This window comes from Salvelinus alpinus, chromosome 7 (assembly GCF_045679555.1).
Source record: "Salvelinus alpinus chromosome 7, SLU_Salpinus.1, whole genome shotgun sequence".
In the NCBI taxonomy this organism is placed as follows: Eukaryota; Metazoa; Chordata; class Actinopteri; order Salmoniformes; family Salmonidae; genus Salvelinus; species Salvelinus alpinus.
The window spans coordinates 76,415,012-76,437,518 of NC_092092.1; the positions used below are offsets into that span (position 1 = coordinate 76,415,012).

At 45.5% G+C, this 22,507-nt stretch overlaps 2 protein-coding genes across 4 annotated transcripts in view; both read left to right on the plus strand.

Annotated features, from left to right (window-relative positions):
• The window catches only part of LOC139581690 (FERM and PDZ domain-containing protein 3-like), a 270,056-nt gene extending 262,049 nt beyond the window's left edge, over positions 1–8,007 (plus strand). The window contains exons 17-18 of the mRNA XM_071411717.1: positions 114–1,076; positions 2,289–8,007. Coding sequence (XP_071267818.1) covers positions 114–1,076; positions 2,289–5,146 — 3,821 coding nt within the window. The 3' untranslated portion in view covers positions 5,147–8,007. The remainder of the gene's footprint in view (positions 1–113; positions 1,077–2,288) is intronic.
• A 10,000-nt stretch (positions 8,008–18,007) lies between these two features.
• Positions 18,008–22,507, plus strand: part of LOC139581688 (ribose-phosphate pyrophosphokinase 1-like) — a 9,440-nt gene continuing 4,940 nt past the window's right edge. Inside the window, exons 1-3 of one of the 3 annotated variants that reach the window (XM_071411714.1) lie at positions 18,008–18,846; positions 19,420–19,609; positions 20,337–20,435. In XM_071411714.1, coding sequence (XP_071267815.1) covers positions 18,725–18,846; positions 19,420–19,609; positions 20,337–20,435 — 411 coding nt within the window. In that variant the 5' untranslated portion in view covers positions 18,008–18,724. The remainder of the gene's footprint in view (positions 18,847–19,419; positions 19,610–20,336; positions 20,436–22,507) is intronic. The other 2 variants (XM_071411715.1, XM_071411716.1) reach the window with 2 other exon arrangements.

Consider the following 22,507-nt stretch of genomic DNA (forward strand, 5'->3'; position numbering starts at 1 on the left):
ACTGAAAAAATCCACCAGCCTTCTCCTCTATTTTCCCATAAGGACCCACTCCATCCTCCCATGCGATTCCTCACCTCTCAGCCTCTCAACTGCTCTGACAATTCTGTCCGCAGATTACAGAGGTTCCCACCACGCCCACCCGCGCTCCGGCACCACAGCAGCGTCCAGTGGGGACCGACGAGGGGACGAGAGGGAAAGACCCCATACGAGGGACCCAGGGTCCCAGTCTCAGAATACAGCGACCGCCCCACAGCCCGCAGAGTCCCAACACCTGGGTCTTTGCCACGTCCATCTCCGGGAGCAACAACAGCTGCAGGAGCTCCAAATGCAGGCAGAACCCGAGCTCGACGTCAACGAGAACTTAATTTCCCAAGAGGCACCAGGGCGGCCACGTACCAAGTCTGACCCGACGCTGCAGAAAACGGAGAGGATCGGCGGGAGGCCGGAAAGCCCCGTCCAGGAGAGCTCAGTGGTCTTCAGGAGCAGAGCCCAAACCATGGGGCAGTCCCAGCGAGCTACACGGTTCTTCTGTGACTCCTGCAAGGCCAGGTTGAGGGCAGAGGGAGTGGCTGTGGCCTTGAACGGTGGACGCAGCGGCACCTCATCGAAGCAGTGCTCCAGCGCCTGTGCCTCCCGCGATGGAGGTGCAGTAGACCTGATGGCCCTGCCTCCCCCGGGGAATGAAGAGGAGGAGGAAGAAGAGGTGGAGGACGTAGGAAGAAAGCTGCAGCTGCCCTCGCCGGCCATTGCTGCTCCTCCACCTGGGTTCAGGGACAACAGCTCGGACGAAGATGACGCCAAGAGAGGACGGAAGTCTCGACCCAACCCCGTTACCCGTCCAAGCCCTGCAACCGGGGCTGCAGTCAGCAAGAGCTCTGCCAAGGCTTCTTCCAAGGAAGTGGTACCAGCTCCAGAGGATGTCCCAGTGACGTTGATAGACAACGTGGCCACGAGGACAGTACGGGACCATGCCCAGGAGCTGGATGATGCTCTGGTGTCCACTCTGCAGGCCCTGGAAGCCCTAGCTGCATCAGAGGACTTCCCCCATCACCCCCAACAGCCAGCTCAGACCACAGGTCAACATGCCGTGTCATGCTATATGGACTTCTTCTCATATAGAGAGTCTAATCTAACCACCAAGGGCTCCTTTCAATGCTAATGGTTCATTTTAGGGCACAGTGACTACTAAAGGGCACTTTGAAATATTTTTATACACTGAGTGTACAAAACATTAGTATTCAGTTGCACCCTATTTTGCCCTTTACAGTTCGTCAGGACATGGAAGTGTTGAAAACTTTCCCTTAGGGATGCTGGCCCATGTTGACTCCAATGCTTCCCACAGTTGTACACACTGGAAACTGTTGAGTGTGAAAAAGCCTGAAACATTGCAGTTCTTGACACACTCAAACCAGTGCGCCTGGCACCTACTACCATACCCCGTTCTAAGGCACTTAAATCTTTTGTCTTGCCCATTCACCCTCTGAATGACACACGTACAATGATTAAAGTGCATTGAACAAGTGACATCAATAAGGGATCATATCTTCACCTGGTCAGTCTGTCATGGAAAGAGCAGGTGTTCCTAATGTTTTGTACACTTCAGTGTAGATGAAGGGGAGGAGACAGGTTAAAGAAGGATTTTTAAGCCTTGAGACATGGATTGTGTTTATGTGTCATCCAGAGGGTGAATGGGCAAGACAAAATATTGAAGTGCCTTGAACGGGATATTGTAGTAGCTACCAGGCACACTGGTTTGAGTGTGTCAAAAATTGCAATGCTGCAGGGGTTTTCACGCTCAACAGTTTCCCGTGTGTACAACTGTGGGAAGCATTGTAGTCAACATGAGCCAGTATCCCTGTGGAACACTTTAGACAACTTGTTGAGTCCATGCCCTGATGAATTGGGGCTGGATTGACAGCATAATTCAAGTTCAAAGCTTTAACATCCCAAAACAGGAACAAAAATACTTTGTTTTGATGTGTTGTTTTACAGCATACTGCTTGATACTGAACATAGTCTCTTGTGTTGTATCTTTTGATAGCAAGAGAAACACAAGAGTTCACTCAGTCTTCATTAAAATTCAGTTTGATGCAAAACAAGGTTTTGCTCACAGACGGTTAGCAGAGCTTTAAAAGAAACATCAAGAGATTTTTACAAGTGTAAGTACTTAGAAACAGTGTATTTGATGTGCCATCTTTCAGAAATCAATTACTGTTTTCCATCTGTCTGTGATATTGTATGACGCCCGTGTGACCCTGATAGTGTCTTGTGTTTCTTTCTTTCCATAGGGTTGATTGTGTTGGCGGCCATTACGCCTGAGTCATCGCTAGACTCAGGGCACGAGACCAACTCCTCTGAGCTGACAGACGTCTCAGAGATGGTGTCGGCCATGAAGCAGCACCAGAACCAGGCCTACCTGCTGGCCCACCACATCAGCAAGGAGCGTATCTTCAGTCGCAGAGACTTCCCCTTGGCCATACCAGGCTGCACCACCCAGACTATTGGAGGCGGTGCATTCTCCATGGGTCAGATCCGCAGCGGCTGCCCCTCGAAACCAATGATCCTCAGTAAGACTGTTCCCCTAAAGCTTAGCCCTGGTCAGGAGACTGCCAGTCCAGGTCTCAGCACAGTGGAGCAGGGGAGTGACGTTACCCAAGACCCAACGCAGAGTGAGCCGAGTGAAGGCAAGAAGGCAAAACCAGAGCCCACCAAAGCGTGCACCCCAGACCACCCTGCGAAGTCACCTGAGGAGCTGAAAGTCTCCGATCCAGGGCAGGCACCTAAGGTCGGCAAGGATCAGAGGTTGCCCGGTACTGCTGTGGGCAAACTAAGCCCGAATTTCGCTGCGGGGGTCAAGGGGAAGAAGTCTGGGCCTCTGAGCCCAGACACTACCAACAAAGCCTTACCCATTCTCTTGCCTGTGGACAGAACTGCCTCCGCCAAGATTTGCCCCACAAACATGTGCCAAGATGCCGAGACTGCCTCTAGCAAGACCATCAAGCCTTCATGCTCTAAAGACCTCTTGCCAATTGATGACCTGTTCTGCACGTGCCCAGTTAGAGAACCCGGGCCACAGCTAAGACTGAAGGATCCACATACCCAAAAGGTGGTGGTGTTCCACTCCTCTTCCCCGACAGATGATGAGCGTCTTTGTGCCAAAGGCCTCCAACTGGCCAGCAGCAAAGAGAGCGCAGCGAGAGGAGCAGGAGCAGACCCCATCTTGGCCAAGCCCAGACCCCAGGTCCCAACCAAGTACTCCCAGTCCCCACACATGCCTGTGAAAGCTGAGAGGAAGGAAGCAGCAGAGGCCAAGGCAGAGAGGTCCCAGGGTAAAGCTCAAGCTGAGCCACATAAATGCCCCCTGAAGACACTACCTCTCCTGGGAGACCCCACACACCCTACCTGCTCTGTGGACAAGGTCTCCACTCTCCCATCTGCCAACAGCAAGAACCAGGGTGGCGGTAAAGGGAAGGCTCAGCGTAGCGCTCCCTTCCTAAGTATCAAGAACCTTCTGTCGGCCACCTTCCCAGCTCGGATTCGACGGGAGACTGATGAGCGCCGAGCCCAGCTCCAGAAGGTCCGGCAGTACGAGTTAGAGTTTCTGGAAGAACTTCTGAAGCCCAAATCAACTGGGGGCGAGTACCTACCCCAGGGATCCTCGCCAGTCCACTCATGCACCCCATGTGCTTGCCAGCTCCTTACAAGTCCTGTGCTAAAAGCCCCTGGAATCTCCAGAGAACAGCGCCGCAGCTGTGACTGCAAGAGGATGTGCAGAGGCATCCGACTGCCCGATACGCCGGTCGGCTCAATTGCAGAGACACAGCAGCATAGGGGCAGAGAGAGACCCCTCTCCAAGACCCCTCCAGCGACCTCCAAAACCCCTCACTCCCAGGGAGGTCAGAGGAGACCTCAGACCTTAGAGATCAAGACCACCCGAATCCGCTCGACCAGTCTGGAGTCACGGGAACCCAGGGGGGAGCAGGCTTCCTGCTTGCCCACCTGCACGTCTCGCACACCAGACTGCATGGGCGCCCCGCAGTACAAGAAGCTCCAGAGGCGGTATAGCATCGGTGAGGTGGACAACTCTGAAGGCACCCAGCTGTACACCGAGATCAAACCCAAAGCAAAGAACCTGGAGAAGGAGATGGAGCGAGTGAGGGCCGCAGGGCTGAGGCTTCCAACAACCGTGGAGCCCGTTCACAATCAAACTGAAACTCACACGACTGCTGCAGAGGCAAAGGGGAAAAAAGGAGTGTTCTTCATCCAGGGAGAAGAGCTGCTGAGGGAGAGCAGAGAGGGGGCGCCGACGGAGATACTGCTGGGGCTGCCTAGCGAGGACAGTGATGACAGGGAGAAGTGCTGCTCTTTCTGTTTCTGCTACAGGAAGTGTGAAGCGGCAGACGAGAGCAGCGAGAAAGAAGAGCTCTCCTACTCCACCACCCTCCAGGTCCTGCCCGGGATGCAGCTGGGCTCTCAGACCTTGCCCATTGTCAGCAAAACGCTCCAGGTTCTCCACGCTGAGGGCTGCAGTGGGGAGGAGGAGGAAGTAGAGGAAGAAGAAGAAGAAGAGCCGCAGACACAGGAGATCGACCTCCGGGCATGCGGGACTCTGGAGGGGAGCCTGGCGAGGGTCGAATCCCTGCAGGGAAAGACGTTCAGCCTGCCGGACGGTTTCCTCAATGCCCAGCTGGATGCTAATGAGCTGCTAGCCATCCTGCGTCAGTGCGCTAACATTCCCCAGGTGGATAACGAATCACGCCTACAGCCGTCCCGGATCGTCGAGTACAAGCAGGAGCTGGCAGTGCGCTTCAAGGAGTTCAGAGCGGCGTGCCGGCGGGTGGCGAGCGTTGAGAAGAGCCCCACTCGCATGCTGAGCGTTGTTACGGCCAGCTTCCTGGTCCTCTGCGAACTGACTCAGACCTTCATCAAGCTGGTTAGAGGGGTGCGTTCAGAGGCCCAAAGGCTGCAGCTGCTGAAGAAGGTTGAAGAGGTTGCTATCAATTACACTTTGCTGTTGCGTGCAGCCGAGGAGGCGATGGGCCACTCCAGTAGCCTGCCTAACAAGAGCGTGAGTCCCCAAATTACTACAACCACCACCAACATGGGCTCCCTCTCTCGCCCAATCAAAACCCTGCCTACCCAGTAGAGACAAAGAATGGGAAAGTTAGTAAATAATCATATATGACAGTTGGGAGGGTGGGTGGCTGGGCCCACACTCCCAATGTTCAGTAGTTATTTATTGTTTACAGGACATGCAATGATCCATCCTCAGCAAAAATCGCAATGCAACTGCTCCATTATGCGTTTACAGGGGCTGTGGCAGTTGCAGCCTAGAGTGGCCCTGTGGTGTTCTAGCATAAGAGACAGACGCCTGGGCACCGCTGTACAAAAGGTGCAAGGACCGACACCTCTGAAACGCTGGGTGAAAACAGGGCTAACCACTCCTCCATGTCAACTCTCACATTACACAGATCCTTCTCATTCTTTTCGATGTATATTTGAGTTGTATCTTTTTAGCAAAGTATACCATTTTGTAGAGAATAAAAAATAATGAAAATAATATATAAAATGATATTGAGTATAACAAATATAAAGAGTAATACATCTACAATAAATCTTCAGACATTTTAATGTGCTCTGGGAAAAAATACCGCAGAGAAAACGTCAAAGTAGCGAATTCTGTGAATTAGGTAGTCCAAAGCCTGGGTTAGTAGTTGACGTGTTTGTTTGTTAAATTTTCTAACTGTTGTGACACAATAAGTTCTGTTGGTCATCTGGACAATGTCATGACCTGCACTTCAACAATATCACATACATCACATTCAGAATGTTGGAAATTGTACCTCCTGTAAGATTGGAAAATCCACACATTTGAATTGGGTTGATATAAAACAAACATGGGGGCCATTTACTCATCTGTAGAATAAAACCACCGGTATGTAACACCTAGTGTGGGCAGACATAACAGAAACGCTAACTCACTAGTAGCTAACCAATCAGCTGGTTAGGATCAATGTTCTTCATGAAGGAAATGAAGGCAGCTCCGCTCTGCAGTATTTAGTGTAGTCAACCTCACATTGCTGTCTTGGTTAGAGACATACACACAGTACTCACACACGACAATCACAATCCACACTAAACCGGCACATCAACACTTGTAAATGAGAGATCCACTTTAGCAAGCTTAGCCTTCTACTTTTGCACAGCCTTCAGCATTTGCTCCTGCTCACACATGATCTACGTTCCTGTTTTGTTTACATTCAGTCAACTGAACACTGCTCTAGAAAACAAACTCCTCATACACCTTCCATTTTATAAACTATTTCATCTTAGAAAAGATTCAAGTTGCTATATTCTTCTCTACAATAATTTTACAGGATTCTGTGTCACAAACAATTCAATTCAACTTTTTGCTCTCTATATGTGCTGTTATCTCTTGTGCAATACAGGAGATATATATAAATCACTAACACACAAAGTAGTTTTCTATGTATTTTAATAAAACTGACAACTGTGTATTCTGTCTGAAAACGTCTTTCTGTCTCATCCTGTTGTCAAACCACAGAGATGGAAGCAGCCTACAGCTAACCTCAACAGAAACTATTCAGACTCTGTCCGTAACTGTTATACTCTGACAGGATACTGTTCATACCAGGCCACGTGAATTCTTTCACTGCGCTACTGTCTTGCATGTTTCTCCAATTCTACCTTTGTTCTTGGAGTTACAAGAAGCAGAAACGGTCAAGTTACCAGTGGTGTTGGCAGATACAGTGTTACTACTAGTTTTATGAAGTGAGAAAGAAAGAATATACACCCACAAAAAATATGAGGAGGCTACTTATGCCAATAATGTTTTGCAATGGAAGTTCTTTATGCGGAGTTGTGTTATTCTACACTCAAGATGTACATATTGTAAAACAGTTGGAATATTTGTGAGCCTGGAAAACACTTTTAAATTACTAACTGACGTGTGAAGTTTGGTTCCGAATTCTTCACCGTTTTGTAAAAAAAGAGAAAACATGTCTGTACTGTATCATTTATAGTAGTTATGTTCCATAGAAAACTAATAGCGAAAACTTATATTTTAAGAGTATATAATGAGTATAAAGCATGGGACATGTTTATTTTTTATAATAACTAAATATTTACTGTATCAAGCAACATTCTCTCATCATGACCACCTGGAAATGTTTTCAAACATTTCGTTTTTGACGTAATGATAATATACAAATATATTGTGTGGTTGTCATTGTTGAGTTGCGTTGTTGCCATATTGTGAATGTGTCTCTATGTTCCATAACATAATGGACCTATATTCCATAACATAATGGACCTATATTCCATAACGTAATGGACCTATATTCCATAACATAATGGACCTATATTCCATAACGTAATGGACCTTTGTTCCATAACATAATGGACCTTTGTTCCATAACGTAATGGACCTTTGTTCCATAACATAATGGACCTTTGTTCCATAACGTAATGGACCTATATTCCATAACATAATGGACCTATATTCCATAACGTAATGGACCTTTGTTCCATAACATAATGGACCTTTGTTCCATAACGTAATGGACCTTTGTTCCATAACATAATGGACCGTTGTTCCATAACGTAATGGACCTATATTCCATAACGTAATGGACCTATATTCCATAACGTAATGGACCTATATTCCATAACGTAATGGACCTATATTCCATAACGTAATGGACCTATATTCCATAACGTAAAGGACCTATATTCCATAACGTAATGGACCTTTGTTCCATAACGTAATGGACCTATATTCCATAACGTAATGGACCTATATTCCATAACGTAATGAACCTATGTTCCATGGCCTATTCCATTGTGTTTGTTTGCACTTATTCATTTACTTAGTATTTATTTGTCAATAATCTTGTCTTCACTGTGTTCTTCTGTCTGTACAACCTGTCTCCTGTTTTAAGAGCAATAAAGTGTTTTGAAGTTATAATCTTCAGTTTAGAAATGTCACATTTACATTTGGTGTAGATTGAAATGTGTGTTTGATACATTTATTTGGGCCCCATCTGACATTCACTTCCAAATTAATATGAAATAGATTTACTTGAGATTTCCTTCTCCTTACCGAGCATTGGGCAGAAGTAGCCTATCCTTCTACTCCATGTTGTCCTTCTCCGAACTTCTGGCCTAGATTACTGTGGCCTCTATTGTCGGGCTGCATTCAGAGAAAATGTTGCTCAGCCACTAAGCATATCACTCCAAAAGCTTGAAGGCTATTTTATGTCAACCCAAACTCCACTCGTTGCCAACACATTACTGCAGAGAACATGGCATAATATTAGCAATGTACACATAACCTCTGCAGCGGTGCTAAACCTCTACAGCAGGGCTAAACCTCTGCATAGGCTGCTCTTTAGCCATACTCAGGATATTTAGCCCTACTCAGGATATTTGGCCATACTCAGGATATTTGGCCATACTCAGGATATTTAGCCATACTCAGGATATTTGGCCATACTCAGGATATTTGGCCATACTCAGGATATTTAGCCATACTCAGGATATTTAGCCCTACTCAGGATATTTAGCCCTACTCAGGATATTTGGCCATACTCAGGATATTTAGCCATACTCAGGATATTTAGCCCTACTCAGGATATTTGGCCCTACTCAGGATATTTAGCCATACTCAGGATATTTGGCCATGCTCAGGATATTTTGCCATACTCAGGATATTTAGCCATACTCTGGATATTTAGCCATACCCAGGATATTTGGCCAAACTCAGGATATTTGGCCATACTCAGGATATTTAGCCCTACTCAGGATATTTAGCCCTACTCAGGATATTTAGCCATACTCAGGATATTTAGCCATACTCAGGATATTTAGCCATACTCAGGATATTTAGCCCTACTCAGGATATTTAGCCATACTCAGGATATTTAGCCATACTCAGGATATTTAGCCATACTCGGGATATTTAGCCATACTCAGGATATTTAGCCATACTCAGGATATTTAGCCCTACTCAGGATATTTGGCCATACTCAGGATATTTAGCCCTACTCAGGATATTTAGCCATACTCAGGATATTTAGCCCTAATCAGGATATTTGGCCATACTCAGGATATTTAGCCATACTCAGGATATTTGGCCATACTCAGGATATTTAGCCATACTCAGGATATTTAGCCCTACTCAGGATATTTAGCCCTACTCAGGATATTTGGCCATACTCAGGATATTTAGCCCTACTCAGGATATTTTGCCATACTCAGGATATTTAGCCATACTCAGGATATTTGGCCATACTCAGGATATTTAGCCATACTCAGGATATTTGGCCATACTCGGGATATTTAGCCATACTCAGGATATTTAGCCCTACTCAGGATATTTAGCTCTACTCAGGATATTTGGCCATACTCAGGATATTTAGCCATACTCAGGATATTTAGCCATACTCAGGATATTTGGCCATACTCAGGATATTTAGCCATACTCAGGATATTTGGCCATACTCAGGATATTTAGCCATACTCAGGATATTTAGCCATACTCAGGATATTTAGCCCTACTCAGGATATTTGGCCATACTCAGGATATTTAGCCATACTCAGGATATTTGGCCATACTCAGGATATTTAGCCATACTCAGGATATTTGGCCATACTCGGGATATTTAGCCATACTCGGGATATTTTGCCATACTCGGGATATTTGGCCATACTCGGGATATTTGGCCATACTCAGGATATTTAGCCCTACTCAGGATATTTGGCCCTACTCAGGATATTTGGCCATACTCAGGATATTTAGCCATACTCAGGATATTTGGCCATACTCAGGATATTTAGCCATACTCAGGATATTTAGCCATACTCAGGATATTTAGCCCTACTCAGGATATTTGGCCATACTCAGGATATTTAGCCATACTCAGGATATTTGGCCATACTCGGGATATTTAGCCCTACTCGGGATATTTAGCCCTACTCGGGATTTTTAGCCATACTCGGGATATTTTGCCATACTCGGGATATTTGGCCATACTCGGGATATTTGGCCATACTCAGGATATTTAGCCATACTCAGGATATTTGGCCATACTCAGGATATTTAGCCATACTCGGGATATTTAGCCATACCCGGGATATTTAGCCATACTCAGGATATTTAGCCATACTCAGGATATTTAGCCATACTCTGGATATTTGGCCATACTCAGGATATTTAGCCATACTCGGGATATTTAGCCATACCCAGGATATTTAGCCATACTCAGGATATTTAGCCATACTCTGGATATTTAGCCATACTCAGGATATTTAGCTATACTCAGGATATTTGGCCATACTCAGGATATTTAGCCATACTCAGGATATTTGGCCATACTCAGGATATTTAGCCATACTCAGGATATTTGGCCATACTCAGGATATTTAGCCCTACTCGGGATATTTAGCCCTACTCGGGATATTTAGCCATACTCGGGATATTTTGCCATACTCGGGATATTTAGCCATACTCAGGATATTTGGCCATACTCAGGATATTTAGCCATACTAAGGATATTTGGCCATACTCAGGATATTTAGCCATACTCAGGATATTTGGCCATACTCAGGATATTTAGCCATACCCAGGATATTTAGCCATACTCAGGATATTTAGCCATACTCAGGATATTTAGCCATACTCTGGATATTTGGCCATACTCAGGATATTTAGCCATACTCGGGATATTTAGCCATACCCAGGATATTTAGCCATACTCAGGATATTTAGCCATACTCTGGATATTTAGCCATACTCAGGATATTTAGCTATACTCAGGATATTTGGCCATACTCAGGATATTTAGCCATACTCAGGATATTTGGCCATACTCAGGATATTTAGCCATACTCAGGATATTTGGCCATACTCAGGATATTTAGCCCTACTCGGGATATTTAGCCCTACTCGGGATATTTAGCCATACTCGGGATATTTTGCCATACTCGGGATATTTAGCCATACTCAGGATATTTGGCCATACTCAGGATATTTAGCCATACTAAGGATATTTGGCCATACTCAGGATATTTAGCCATACTCAGGATATTTGGCCATACTCAGGATATTTAGCCATACCCAGGATATTTAGCCATACTCAGGATATTTAGCCATACTCAGGATATTTAGCCATACTCTGGATATTTGGCCATACTCAGGATATTTAGCCATACTCGGGATATTTAGCCATACCCAGGATATTTAGCCATACTCAGGATATTTAGCCATACTCTGGATATTTAGCCATACTCAGGATATTTAGCTATACTCAGGATATTTGGCCATACTCAGGATATTTAGCCATACTCAGGATATTTAGCCATACTCAGGATATTTGGCCATACTCAGGATATTTAGCCATACTCAGGATATTTGGCCATACTCAGGATATTTAGCCCTACTCGGGATATTTAGCCCTACTCGGGATATTTAGCCATACTCGGGATATTTTGCCATACTCGGGATATTTAGCCATACTCGGGATATTTGGCCATACTCAGGATATTTAGCCATACTAAGGATATTTGGCCATACTCAGGATATTTAGCCCTAATCAGGATATTTGGCCATACTCAGGATATTTAGCCATACTCAGGATATTTGGCCATACTCAGGATATTTAGCCATACTCTGGATATTTGGCCATACTCAGGATATTTAGCCATACTCAGGATATTTAGCCATACTCAGGATATTTAGCCATACTCTGGATATTTAGCCATACTCAGGATATTTAGCCATACTCGGGATATTTAGCCATACCCAGGATATTTAGCCATACTCAGGATATTTAGCCATACTCTGGATATTTAGCCATACTCAGGATATTTAGCTATACTCAGGATATTTGGCCATACTCAGGATATTTAGCCATACTCAGGATATTTAGCCATACTCAGGATATTTGGCCATACTCAGGATATTTAGCCATACTCAGGATATTTGGCCATACTCAGGATATTTAGCCCTACTCGGGATATTTAGCCCTACTCGGGATATTTAGCCATACTCGGGATATTTTGCCATACTCGGGATATTTAGCCATACTCAGGATATTTGGCCATACTCAGGATATTTAGCCATACTAAGGATATTTGGCCATACTCAGGATATTTAGCCATATTCAGGATATTTAGCCATACTCAGGATATTTAGCCATACTCTGGATATTTGGCCATACTCAGGATATTTAGCCATACTCGGGATATTTAGCCATACCCAGGATATTTAGCCATACTCTGGATATTTAGCCATACTCAGGATATTTAGCCATACTCAGGATATTTGGCCATACTCAGGATATTTAGCCATACTCAGGATATTTAGCTATATTCAGGATATTTGCCCATACTCAGGATATTTGGCCATACTCAGGATATTTGGCCATACTCAGGATATTTGGCCATACTCAGGATATTTGGCCATACTCAGGATATTTAGCCATACTCCGGATATTTAGCTATACTCAGGATATTTGGCCATACTCAGGATATTTAGCCATACTCAGGATATTTAGCTATACTCAGGATATTTGGCCATACTCAGGATATTTAGCTATACTCAGGATATTTGGCCATACTCAGGATATTTGGCCATACTCAGGATATTTAGCCATACTCAGGATATTTAGCCATACTCAGGATATTTGGCCATACTCAGGATATTTGGCCATACTCAGGATATTTGGCCATACTCAGGATATTTAGCCATACTCAGGATATTTAGCCATACTCAGGATATTTCGCCATACTCAGGATATTTCGCCATACTCAGGATATTTCGCCACACTCGCCACACTCAACTAACCTTTACTTGGCCATACTTTCTTCATTCTTGTCTATAAACATTTGTGTGCAATTGCAGGCGGTACTCCAAAACACCTGAGAAAATATTAAATCCTCCGTTCCAGCCATTATTATGAGCCGTCCTCCCCTCAGCAGCCTCCACTGCTGTACACTGTTTTAAACGTCTTCATCACAGTTGCAGCCAACAGTATTTTTCAGTGTAACAGCACCTTTCTGGCGGCCATGTTTCATTACACACAGGTGTTCGTAGTATGCTTGAAAGCTGATTAGCACATGTGATCCCTCTGTCTTCCGCAAACAGTCTCTGTAAAATGGAGATATGGCCGTTTGGGAACTCTAACCCTATCAAGGTGTATCAATTGAACCTTTTGAAAATGATTTCTCGCTGACATGAAAGATAAGGTGCTTATGCTTCCAAAACCGTACGGTAAGCGATACTTGTTCATTTCTTAAACGTCTAAACCGGGAGGGGGGGTTCAGAGCTGACTTATGGATTTTTTCCCCCAGAAGAACATACCATGGATCATTTAGCTATTTGATTTTGAATTTTAGGATGCATTTAGGTATCCCCCCCAAAAAATATATGAAAACAAATATTTGATAAAATATTGAATTTGGCCTTTTGAAACGCATTGAATAACACATTCATAAATGGCAAAAAAAGATCATAAGGAATGAAGTTTTGAAGTGTCTGACCTAATTCTGGGAGTTATAAGAAAGCTCAAATATTATCTAAATAATATCTAAATATAATCTAAATAATATCTAATTTATTTTAACATATTTAACCGCTTATTTTTGTTGCCACAAAACTACCTCCATTCTTCCATTTATTTGTATGTGTTACCCTCAGACCAGTCCTGTGAGACTTGTAGGGAGAACACCATCATGTTCGTGAGCCTCTCCCCTTTCTACAGTGGGGTCATATTAGTTTGAAGCCCAAATGTTTCGGACACTACAGACAAAAGTTGGCACATCAGCTTTACCAACTTCAGACACGTTGTGTGGGTCGTAGAGCAAAATGGAGAACACCTTTGTGTTTGTGAGAGTCTCCCCTTTCTATAGAGTGGTCATGATACAGATGTTTTTATGAGAAGACCGACTTTCGGGATGTCTCCTGGTCTGACAAACAAAGCTGTAGCTCTGCCACTTTCCATCGCAGATGCGGAATGGTGACAAAGGCGGATGTGTTGGATTGAGACAGCCCATGAAAAACAAAAATACATATATCTCTAGTTTAAACTGACAGATCTTTATGGGGATTTTTGTATTATGTTACTTAGATTGACGCACGGCTCTTAATAAAACTCCCCCTACAGAAGACATCTTCGTCCAATGACTCTTACAGTATGTTTCGACAAGAAGCGGCGTCTCCGCTTGACAACTTTTTGCTCCAAGAGTGGCCGCTTCGTGGGTGTGGACCTATAGAGTAAGTAAATACGTTTTCAAAATGTAAAAACATGATGTAATATTAGTTAGCTAGCTAGCAGGCCACTGTGTGTTGGCAGCTTGTTAGCCAGCTAGCTAGTCAACTTTACATACTATAGGACAGGTTGTGGGATGACATTCTGGAAATATTCTCCAGTTCTAGTCCCTAGAGAGGAAAACTATGCAGACAGACAGAGAGATAATAGTCAGGGCAGTCTAATTGTAATAAGATTAAGCCTGTTTCTTTGTGATGTCTGTCCTCAGATATGGAGAACTGCAAAAGCCTGTCTGTGTAACAGTTTAACTTTAGTACGTCCCCTCGCCCCGACCCGGGCGCGAACCAGGGACCCTCTGCACACATCAACAACAGTCACCCACGAAGCATCGTTACCCATCGCTCTACAAAAGCCGCGGCCCTTGCAGAGCAAGGGGAACCACTACTTCAAGGTCTCAGAGCAAGTGACGTAACCGATTGAAAGGCTATTAGCGCGCACCACCGCTAACTAGCTAGCCATTTCACATCCGTTACACCTGCAGATGAAGAGGTCCCAGTGAATGCCCCAAGAGCCTGTCTGCAGATGAAGAGGTCCCAGTGAAGGCCCCAAGAGACTGTCTGCAGATGAAGAGGTCCCAGTGAAGGCCCCAAGAGCCTGTCTGCAGATGAAGAGGTCCCAGTGAAGGCCCCAAGAGACTGTCTGCAGATGAAGAGGTCCCAGTGAAGGCCCCAAGAGCCTGTCTGCAGATGAAGAGGTCCCAGTGAAGGCCCCAAGAGACTGTCTGCAGATGAAGAGGTCCCAGTGAAGGCCCCAAGAGACTGTCTGCAGATGAAGAGGTCCCAGTGAAGTCCCCAAGAGCCTGTCTGCAGATGAAGAGGTCCCAGTGAAGGCCCCAAGAGCCTGTCTGCAGATGAAGAGGTCCCAGTGAAGGCCCCAAGAGATTGCTGACACGTTCTTGTATACCATGGGTTGTATGTGTACTGATGTTATCACATGTTGTACACAACAATACAGTTAAACATCACACATAATGTAGGCTACAAACGTAATACAACTGTAGCAAGCCAATCCTCCTAGAGGTCTGTTGGGTGTGCAGGCTTCTGTTCCAGCCCAGCACTAAGACACCTGATTCAACTTATCAAACCGAATAAGTTGATAATAATGTGTATTATTGCAGGGCTGGAATAGAAGTCTGCTCACCCATTTAGATCAGGGAGTGGAGCAAGGTTGACCACCTCTGGTCAGGACTTTTTTTGTTCACCAGAAATTATGCTTTAGTAATAATAGCCTACTTACTAAGATGTCTATCATTTACAAACAAGTTAGATTCTCTCTATATTATGAAATTATATTTTGATTCATTCAATGTTGATTCATTGAAGTGAAGTGTTTAACTTGTTTTAATTTTTAACTTAAACATTATTCAAGATTAACTAATGTCAATGTTCATTCATCACAGATCACAATTCTGCAATAAAAAGGAGTTAAAAAGTGGATCTGTCTCTAATTTGTCTGTTTCTGTGTTGCTTTAACCTTTTGTCCAGTTGTGAGCATTCCAATCGGTTTAATTTGATTGTCATGAAAATGACATACAATCGTTTAGTGCGACTCCAACCGTTGTATTATAGGTACAGCACTGTACATGAAAATAAGCAGCTGACAATGGGTAGGCTAATAAAAAATATAAAATAAAATAAATAATGTGGTGTTGGGAGCGTTGTAATTCTACCTTGTTTATTTGCTGAGAATAATTCTAGAATACAGAGACAAAATCAGAAGGTCAACGGCCTGGAGGAGGAATGCAGAGATGTTGGTGTGGATGGTGGGTAAAGACAGATTTGCACAACAATGTTTGCAAGTCAAAGCCACAATTTCCTTTACCCAAAATACTCATTCATTGCAAGTAGGCCTATGTATTTACAGGAAGTGACCTAGAATCATCAGTGTCATGACACCAGTATAATGAAAGAGCCATAAGCTGCAATATATACTAGAATGATATTGTGACGATACTGTAATCCAATTGGTAGCATATTACATTGGAAATTCATGCTTAGTGTATTATGTACAATGTTATAATGTGTGTTACTGGTGATTTCTATCCTTTGGTGGGCAAATTTCACAATTCAATTTAGTCAACACATTCACCAAAGGTGGCTTTGATCACAGTTTTGAGGTTGAGGTTGCTTGATGTTCATAGCTAGCTAGCAGCACAAGCAACCACTGTTGTGCAAATCTCCCTTCACCCACCATCAACACCAACAATCTCTGCAATCCTCCTCCGTGCCATTGCCCTTATGATTTTGTATCTGTATTCTAGCAAAGCAGAATTGGAAAACCAGACACAGCCATGATTGGCTTTCCTCCATCTCTTTTGGTTGCGCTTACCCGGAACTAATGACATGCAGAACAATGTTTCATGAAGGGAACATATTCACGCAAACATCTGCTCCTCGCCTGATTGGTTACCGACAGCGGTGTCCACGTGCAATTTGCATTAAGCAGAGCAGAATTTTTTCTATTGCTCAGCTAGCAGGATTCGCGCCGCTCTCCTTCCCACAATCCCCTGCGCATTGCTACTGTTGAAAATTAATGGGGGTGGAACTTCGTCTGGTGAATTCGGAAGTGGTGGAAACCCTACATTATGAGTAATGTAATGGAACTGAGAGTCATGATCAAGGGCTAGCGACACTAGTCGCATTAGCGTGTCACGTTACAATGCATAATATGGAACCTACCAACCTATGCTGGGTAACTGTAAACCTAAATTGTCGTTGTAGTTATAAACGTATCAACAACACATGCATTACCTTCACGCAATAGATAGTCATGTAAGGATATCTCGATTATCCGCAGATAAATCATCCTCAGTGCAGGAGCAATATAGTGAGAGAGACTCATTCTGGCCCTCACTCGTTTTTTCAGTGCATAACAATTTTTTTGCAGGCCATCTAATAATTTGTTCTGGTAAAAATGTATTTGAACTCACATTTCACTATCTGACATAATGGTAGGCAACGTTTTAGGCTTTAAATTAGAGATGTACTATTTTATCATGTGTTTTCCCATTTCTAAGCCTTACTGAACAAAGAGCCGTTTGGGAGTCAAATGAACAGCTCATTTATTTGAATGGAGCCAAATGACCTGGCTCACAAAAAGATTCAGAATGCCCATCACTAGTGCCGCGTTCAAGATAACTGGGAACTCTGAAAAATACTAGGTCAAATCATGAGGTCAGTGATCTCCAGGTTGGAAAGTCGGAGCTATCGAGGCCCGGGTTCCCGAGTTGGAGTGCCGAGTTGGATACCCGTTCAAATCGATTTCTCCAAGTCGGAGCTTGTTTTTTTCCGAGTTCATAGTTATTTTAAATGCACTGAAGTCAGAAGTCAGAGATTTCCGAGTTCCCAAATTCCCTGAAATTTTGAATGCGGCATTGTAGACTTAAGCAATAAGGCCCGAGGAGGTTTGTGGTATATGGCCAATATACCATGGCTAAGGGCTGTTCCCACGGTACAACGCGGAGTGCCTGGACACAGCTCTTAGCAGTGGTATATTGGCCATATACCAAAAACCCCAGAGGCGCCTTATTGCTATTATAAACTGGTTACCAACGTAATTAGCGCAGTAAAAAAAAATTTGGGCCGTACCCGTGGTATACTGTCTGATATACCATTGCTGTCAGCCAATAAGCATTCATTTTCACGGGATTCACGCATTCAACCAGAGAGGAAGAGTGGACAATTTCGGCAGAAAATCTGTCCTCTTCCAGCAGGTAGCGTTTTTCGTTGTTCGCCCACCAAGCGAAGAGTTTTTGTATGAGGTCAATGCGTTTTGAATTTGGTCAACAACAAACATGTATGGCTTATTTGCTATGTGAGGTTTATTCGATCGTAATGCGTAAGTTATGAGTACACTGTTATAAGTAGGACACATGACATCCCAGCAACTTTGAGAAAAAACAATTTATATCGGAGTTGTCTCGAGATGGCTATGCATATGCATATTCGTAGCGTCTCTCTCCATTGAAAACACGCGGTTAACATCAACAACACTCATCGAATATTCAAAATAGGATTAAAACAATGCGATGTATCCACCAATCCAAAGAAATTATCAAAGGGAGCTAGACTGCCCACCGTGCTGCTTTGTGGACAACGACTCGCGCGGAGAGATATGTAGTATCTTGTCAGAATATCTATTATCTTTGATTCAACAAAATCACGTGAAGTGGGCGGTGCGCGCCACCAGGAAGAAGGACCGGCGCACGCGTGAAGAAGGGAATGATGGTGGATAGGTAGGCAACGCATCACGCTTGATGATAGCTATCGATTTCCAACAGTTCACTAGAGCTAATAGGTCGTACATCACTCAAAGGTACTTGCTGTTACTAGCACTGTAGCTAGTTCCCGTAGAACGACACCCTGGAAAAAAAAAAAATGCCGAACATTAAGATATTTAGCGGTAGCTCCCATCGGGAACTGTCTCACAAAATCGCCGATCGTCTTGGGATGGAACTCGGGAAGGTTGTGACCAAGAAATTCAGCAATCAAGAAACATGGTAAGTGTAAACTTTTAATGTATAAAAAGCTAATCTGTTTAAATCCTATGTTACAGAAAGATGAGTGAGAAACGTTACGTTAGCGTGCTGCTTCTGACGCTGCCTCGCAAAGGTGCTTGGAACTTGTAGTTTGTCACGCATCTCTTGAGGTTAATTTTAGCGCTCAGTTTGTTGTCTTTAGGGCGAACTACACTTCCCCATACGTTTCAACAAATGTCTGGATATTGTGAGAGCTGACAACCCATACAGGTTATAACCATGATTGAGTGACACGTTTTGTTAAAAACGCACGTGAAACAATTGTTACTTGTGACATTGATGCAACACGCTGTACACTTCTCATTGTGTGTTGGTCAGTACTTTGCTCATACCATAGTTGTATTGTCACTGATCTTAGCCTACTCAACTCTTCTCTTGTCACTGCACTTCTAAGGCCCCTAACCCTAAACACCTGTAGGCTGTGGTTTCTCTGTCTCATGATTATCCATCATCACTAGTGTCATGCTGTGTTAGCAGAGAGTATTGTTTACCCTGTCCTCGCCTTCACTTTTCCTCTCCCCTGGGCCCTAACAGTGTTGAGATCGGAGAGAGTGTGCGTGGAGAGGATGTCTACATCGTACAGAGCGGCTGTGGGGAGATCAATGATAATCTGATGGAGCTGCTGATTATGATCAATGCGTGTAAGATCGCCTCGGCCTCCCGGGTCACAGCCGTCATCCCCTGCTTCCCCTACGCACGGCAGGACAAGAAGGACAAGGTGGGGGTGAGGGACAGACACCTAGTTACTTTACTGTTACACCACCAACCATTATACCACATCATCATTTCAATTCAGAAAGTAATCCAAATTCCAATTCCAAATTGTCTTATTTGAAAAGCATTGGCATTTGTGTACTTCCTGAATTTAAATGGAATTGACCCCAACCCTACCATTATACCACATCACTGCCCAGTGACCCGACCACCCATATTGTTGCCACTGACTGCAAGGACGGACTCCAGCAGGCAGCTACAGCAGATGGATGGGACTGGGAGCATGCCTGGGTTTTGTTTAGATTTTATTTCTCACTGTTTAGTTTTTGCCATCTCCACTGATTTAAGTTCAACCTCTGTGTGAACTCTGAACCGAGTGAGCAGTCATTGTGGGATCCGTTTGTTGCAGTCACCTGCCTGCCTCCATTCCTCTGATTTATATCAGTGCATGTTCTTGTCCTGCCAATATAATGTATTGCATGTTCTATGTGTCTGCCAAAAATATACTGTACAAAAAGGGAACAGTATCACTTTTCTGTAGCAGAGTAGTTTGAAGTTGTTTTTCATTGACTTGAAGTTGCTACGTGTGACTGTAGTTTAGAATAGCCTGTCTGCTGCCCCTTGTGGCTTAGGAAGGAAATGTAGTATGGACCAACCTTTAAGATGGAAGACTCAGCTCATATCATGTGATGTGAGCACAGCAAATGAGATGTGTGTGTGTGTGTGTTCGCTTGCAGAGTCGGGCGCCCATCTCAGCCAAGCTGGTGGCTAACATGCTGTCTGTGTCTGGGGCTGATCACATCATCACTATGGACCTCCACGCCTCACAGATCCAGGTCAGGAGTAAGGAGGGCACTGGGGTCTGGCAGTAGAGGTCAGGAGTAAGGAGGGCACTGGGGTCTGGCAGTAGAGGTTAGGAGCAGGGAGGGCACCGGGGTCTGGCAGTAGAGGTAAGGAGCAGGGAGGACACTGGGATCTGGCAGTAGAGGTAAGGAGCAGGGAGAACACTGGGGTCTGGCAGTAGAGGTTAGGAGTAAGGAGGGCACTGGGGTCTGGCAGTAGAGGTAAGGAGCAGGGAGGGCACTGGGGTCTGGTAGTAGAGGTTAGGAGCAGGGAGGACACTGGGGTCTGGCAGTAGAGGTTAGGAGCAGGGAGGGCACTGGGGTCTGGCAGTAGAGGTAAGGAGCAGGGAGGGCACTGGGGTCTGGCAGTAGAGGTAAGGAGGGCACTGGGGTCTGGCAGTAGAGGTTAGGAGTAAGGAGAACACTGGGGTCTGGCAGTAGAGGTTAGGAGTAAGGAGAACACTGGGGTCTGGCAGTAGAGGTTAGGAGTAAGGAGAACACTGGGGTCTGGCAGTAGAGGTCAGGAGTAAGGAGGGCACTGGGGTCTGGCAGTAGAGGTCAGGAGTAAGGAGGGCACTGGGGTCTGGCAGTAGAGGTCAGGAGTAAGGAGGGCACTGGGGTCTGGCAGTAGAGGTCAGGAGTAAGGAGAACACTGGGGTCTGGCAGTAGAGGTCAGGAGTAAGGAGAACACTGGGGTCTGGCAGTAGAGGTTAGGAGTAAGGAGAACACTGGGGTCTGGCAGTAGAGGTTAGGAGTAAGGAGGGCACTGGGGTCTGGCAGTAGAGGTTAGGAGTAAGGAGAACACTGGGGTCTGGCAGTAGAGGTCAGGAGTAAGGAGGGCACTGGGGTCTGGCAGTAGAGGTCAGGAGTAAGGAGAACACTGGGGTCTGGCAGTAGAGGTTAGGAGTAAGGAGAACACTGGGGTCTGGCAGTAGAGGTTAGGAGTAAGGAGAACACTGGGGTCTGGCAGTAGAGGTTAGGAGTAAGGAGAGCACTGGGGTCTGGCAGTAGAGGTCAGGAGTAAGGAGAACACTGGGGTCTGGCAGTAGAGGTCAGGAGTAAGGAGAACACTGGGGTCTGGCAGTAGAGGTAAGGAGTAAGGAGAACACTGGGGTCTGGCAGTAGAGGTCAGGAGTAAGGAGGGCACTGGGGTCTGGCAGTAGAGGTCATGAGTAAGGAGAACACTGGGGTCTGGCAGTAGAGGTCAGGAGTAGGGAGGACACTGGGGTCTGGCAGTAGAGGTCAGGAGTAAGGAGGGCACTGGGGTCTGGCAGTAGAGGTCAGGAGTAAGGAGGGCACTGGGGTCTGGCAGTAGAGGTAAGGAGTAAGGAGGGCACTGGGGTCTGGCAGTAGAGGTCAGGAGGGCACTGGGGTCTGGCAGTAGAGGTCAGGAGTAAGGAGGGCACTGGGGTCTGGCAGTAGAGGTCAGGAGTAAGGAGGGCACTGGGGTCTGGCAGTAGAGGTCAGGAGTAAGGAGGGCACTGGGGTCTGGCAGTAGAGGTCAGGAGTAAGGAGGACACTGGGGTCTGGCAGTAGAGGTCAGGAGTAAGGAGAACACTGGGGTCTGGCAGTAGAGGTTAGGAGTAAGGAGAACACTGGGGTCTGGCAGTAGAGGTTAGGAGTAAGGAGGGCACTGGGGTCTGGCAGTAGAGGTTAGGAGTAAGGAGGGCACTGGGGTCTGGCAGTAGAGGTTAGGAGTAAGGAGGGCACTGGGGTCTGGCAGTAGAGGTCAGGAGTAAGGAGAACACTGGGGTCTGGCAGTAGAGGTCAGGAGTAAGGAGGGCACTGGGGTCTGGCAGAGGAGGTAAGGAGGGCACTGGGGTCTGGCAGTAGAGGTCAGGAGTAAGGAGGGCACTGGGGTCTGGCAGTAGAGGTCAGGAGTAAGGAGGGCACTGGGGTCTGGCAGAGGAGGTCAGGAGTAAGGAGGGCACTGGGGTCTGGCAGAGGAGGTAAGGAGGGCACTGGGGTCTGGCAGTAGAGGTCAGGAGTAAGGAGGGCACTGGGGTCTGGCAGAGGAGGTCAGGAGTAAGGAGGACACTGGGGTCTGGCAGTAGAGGTAAGGAGCA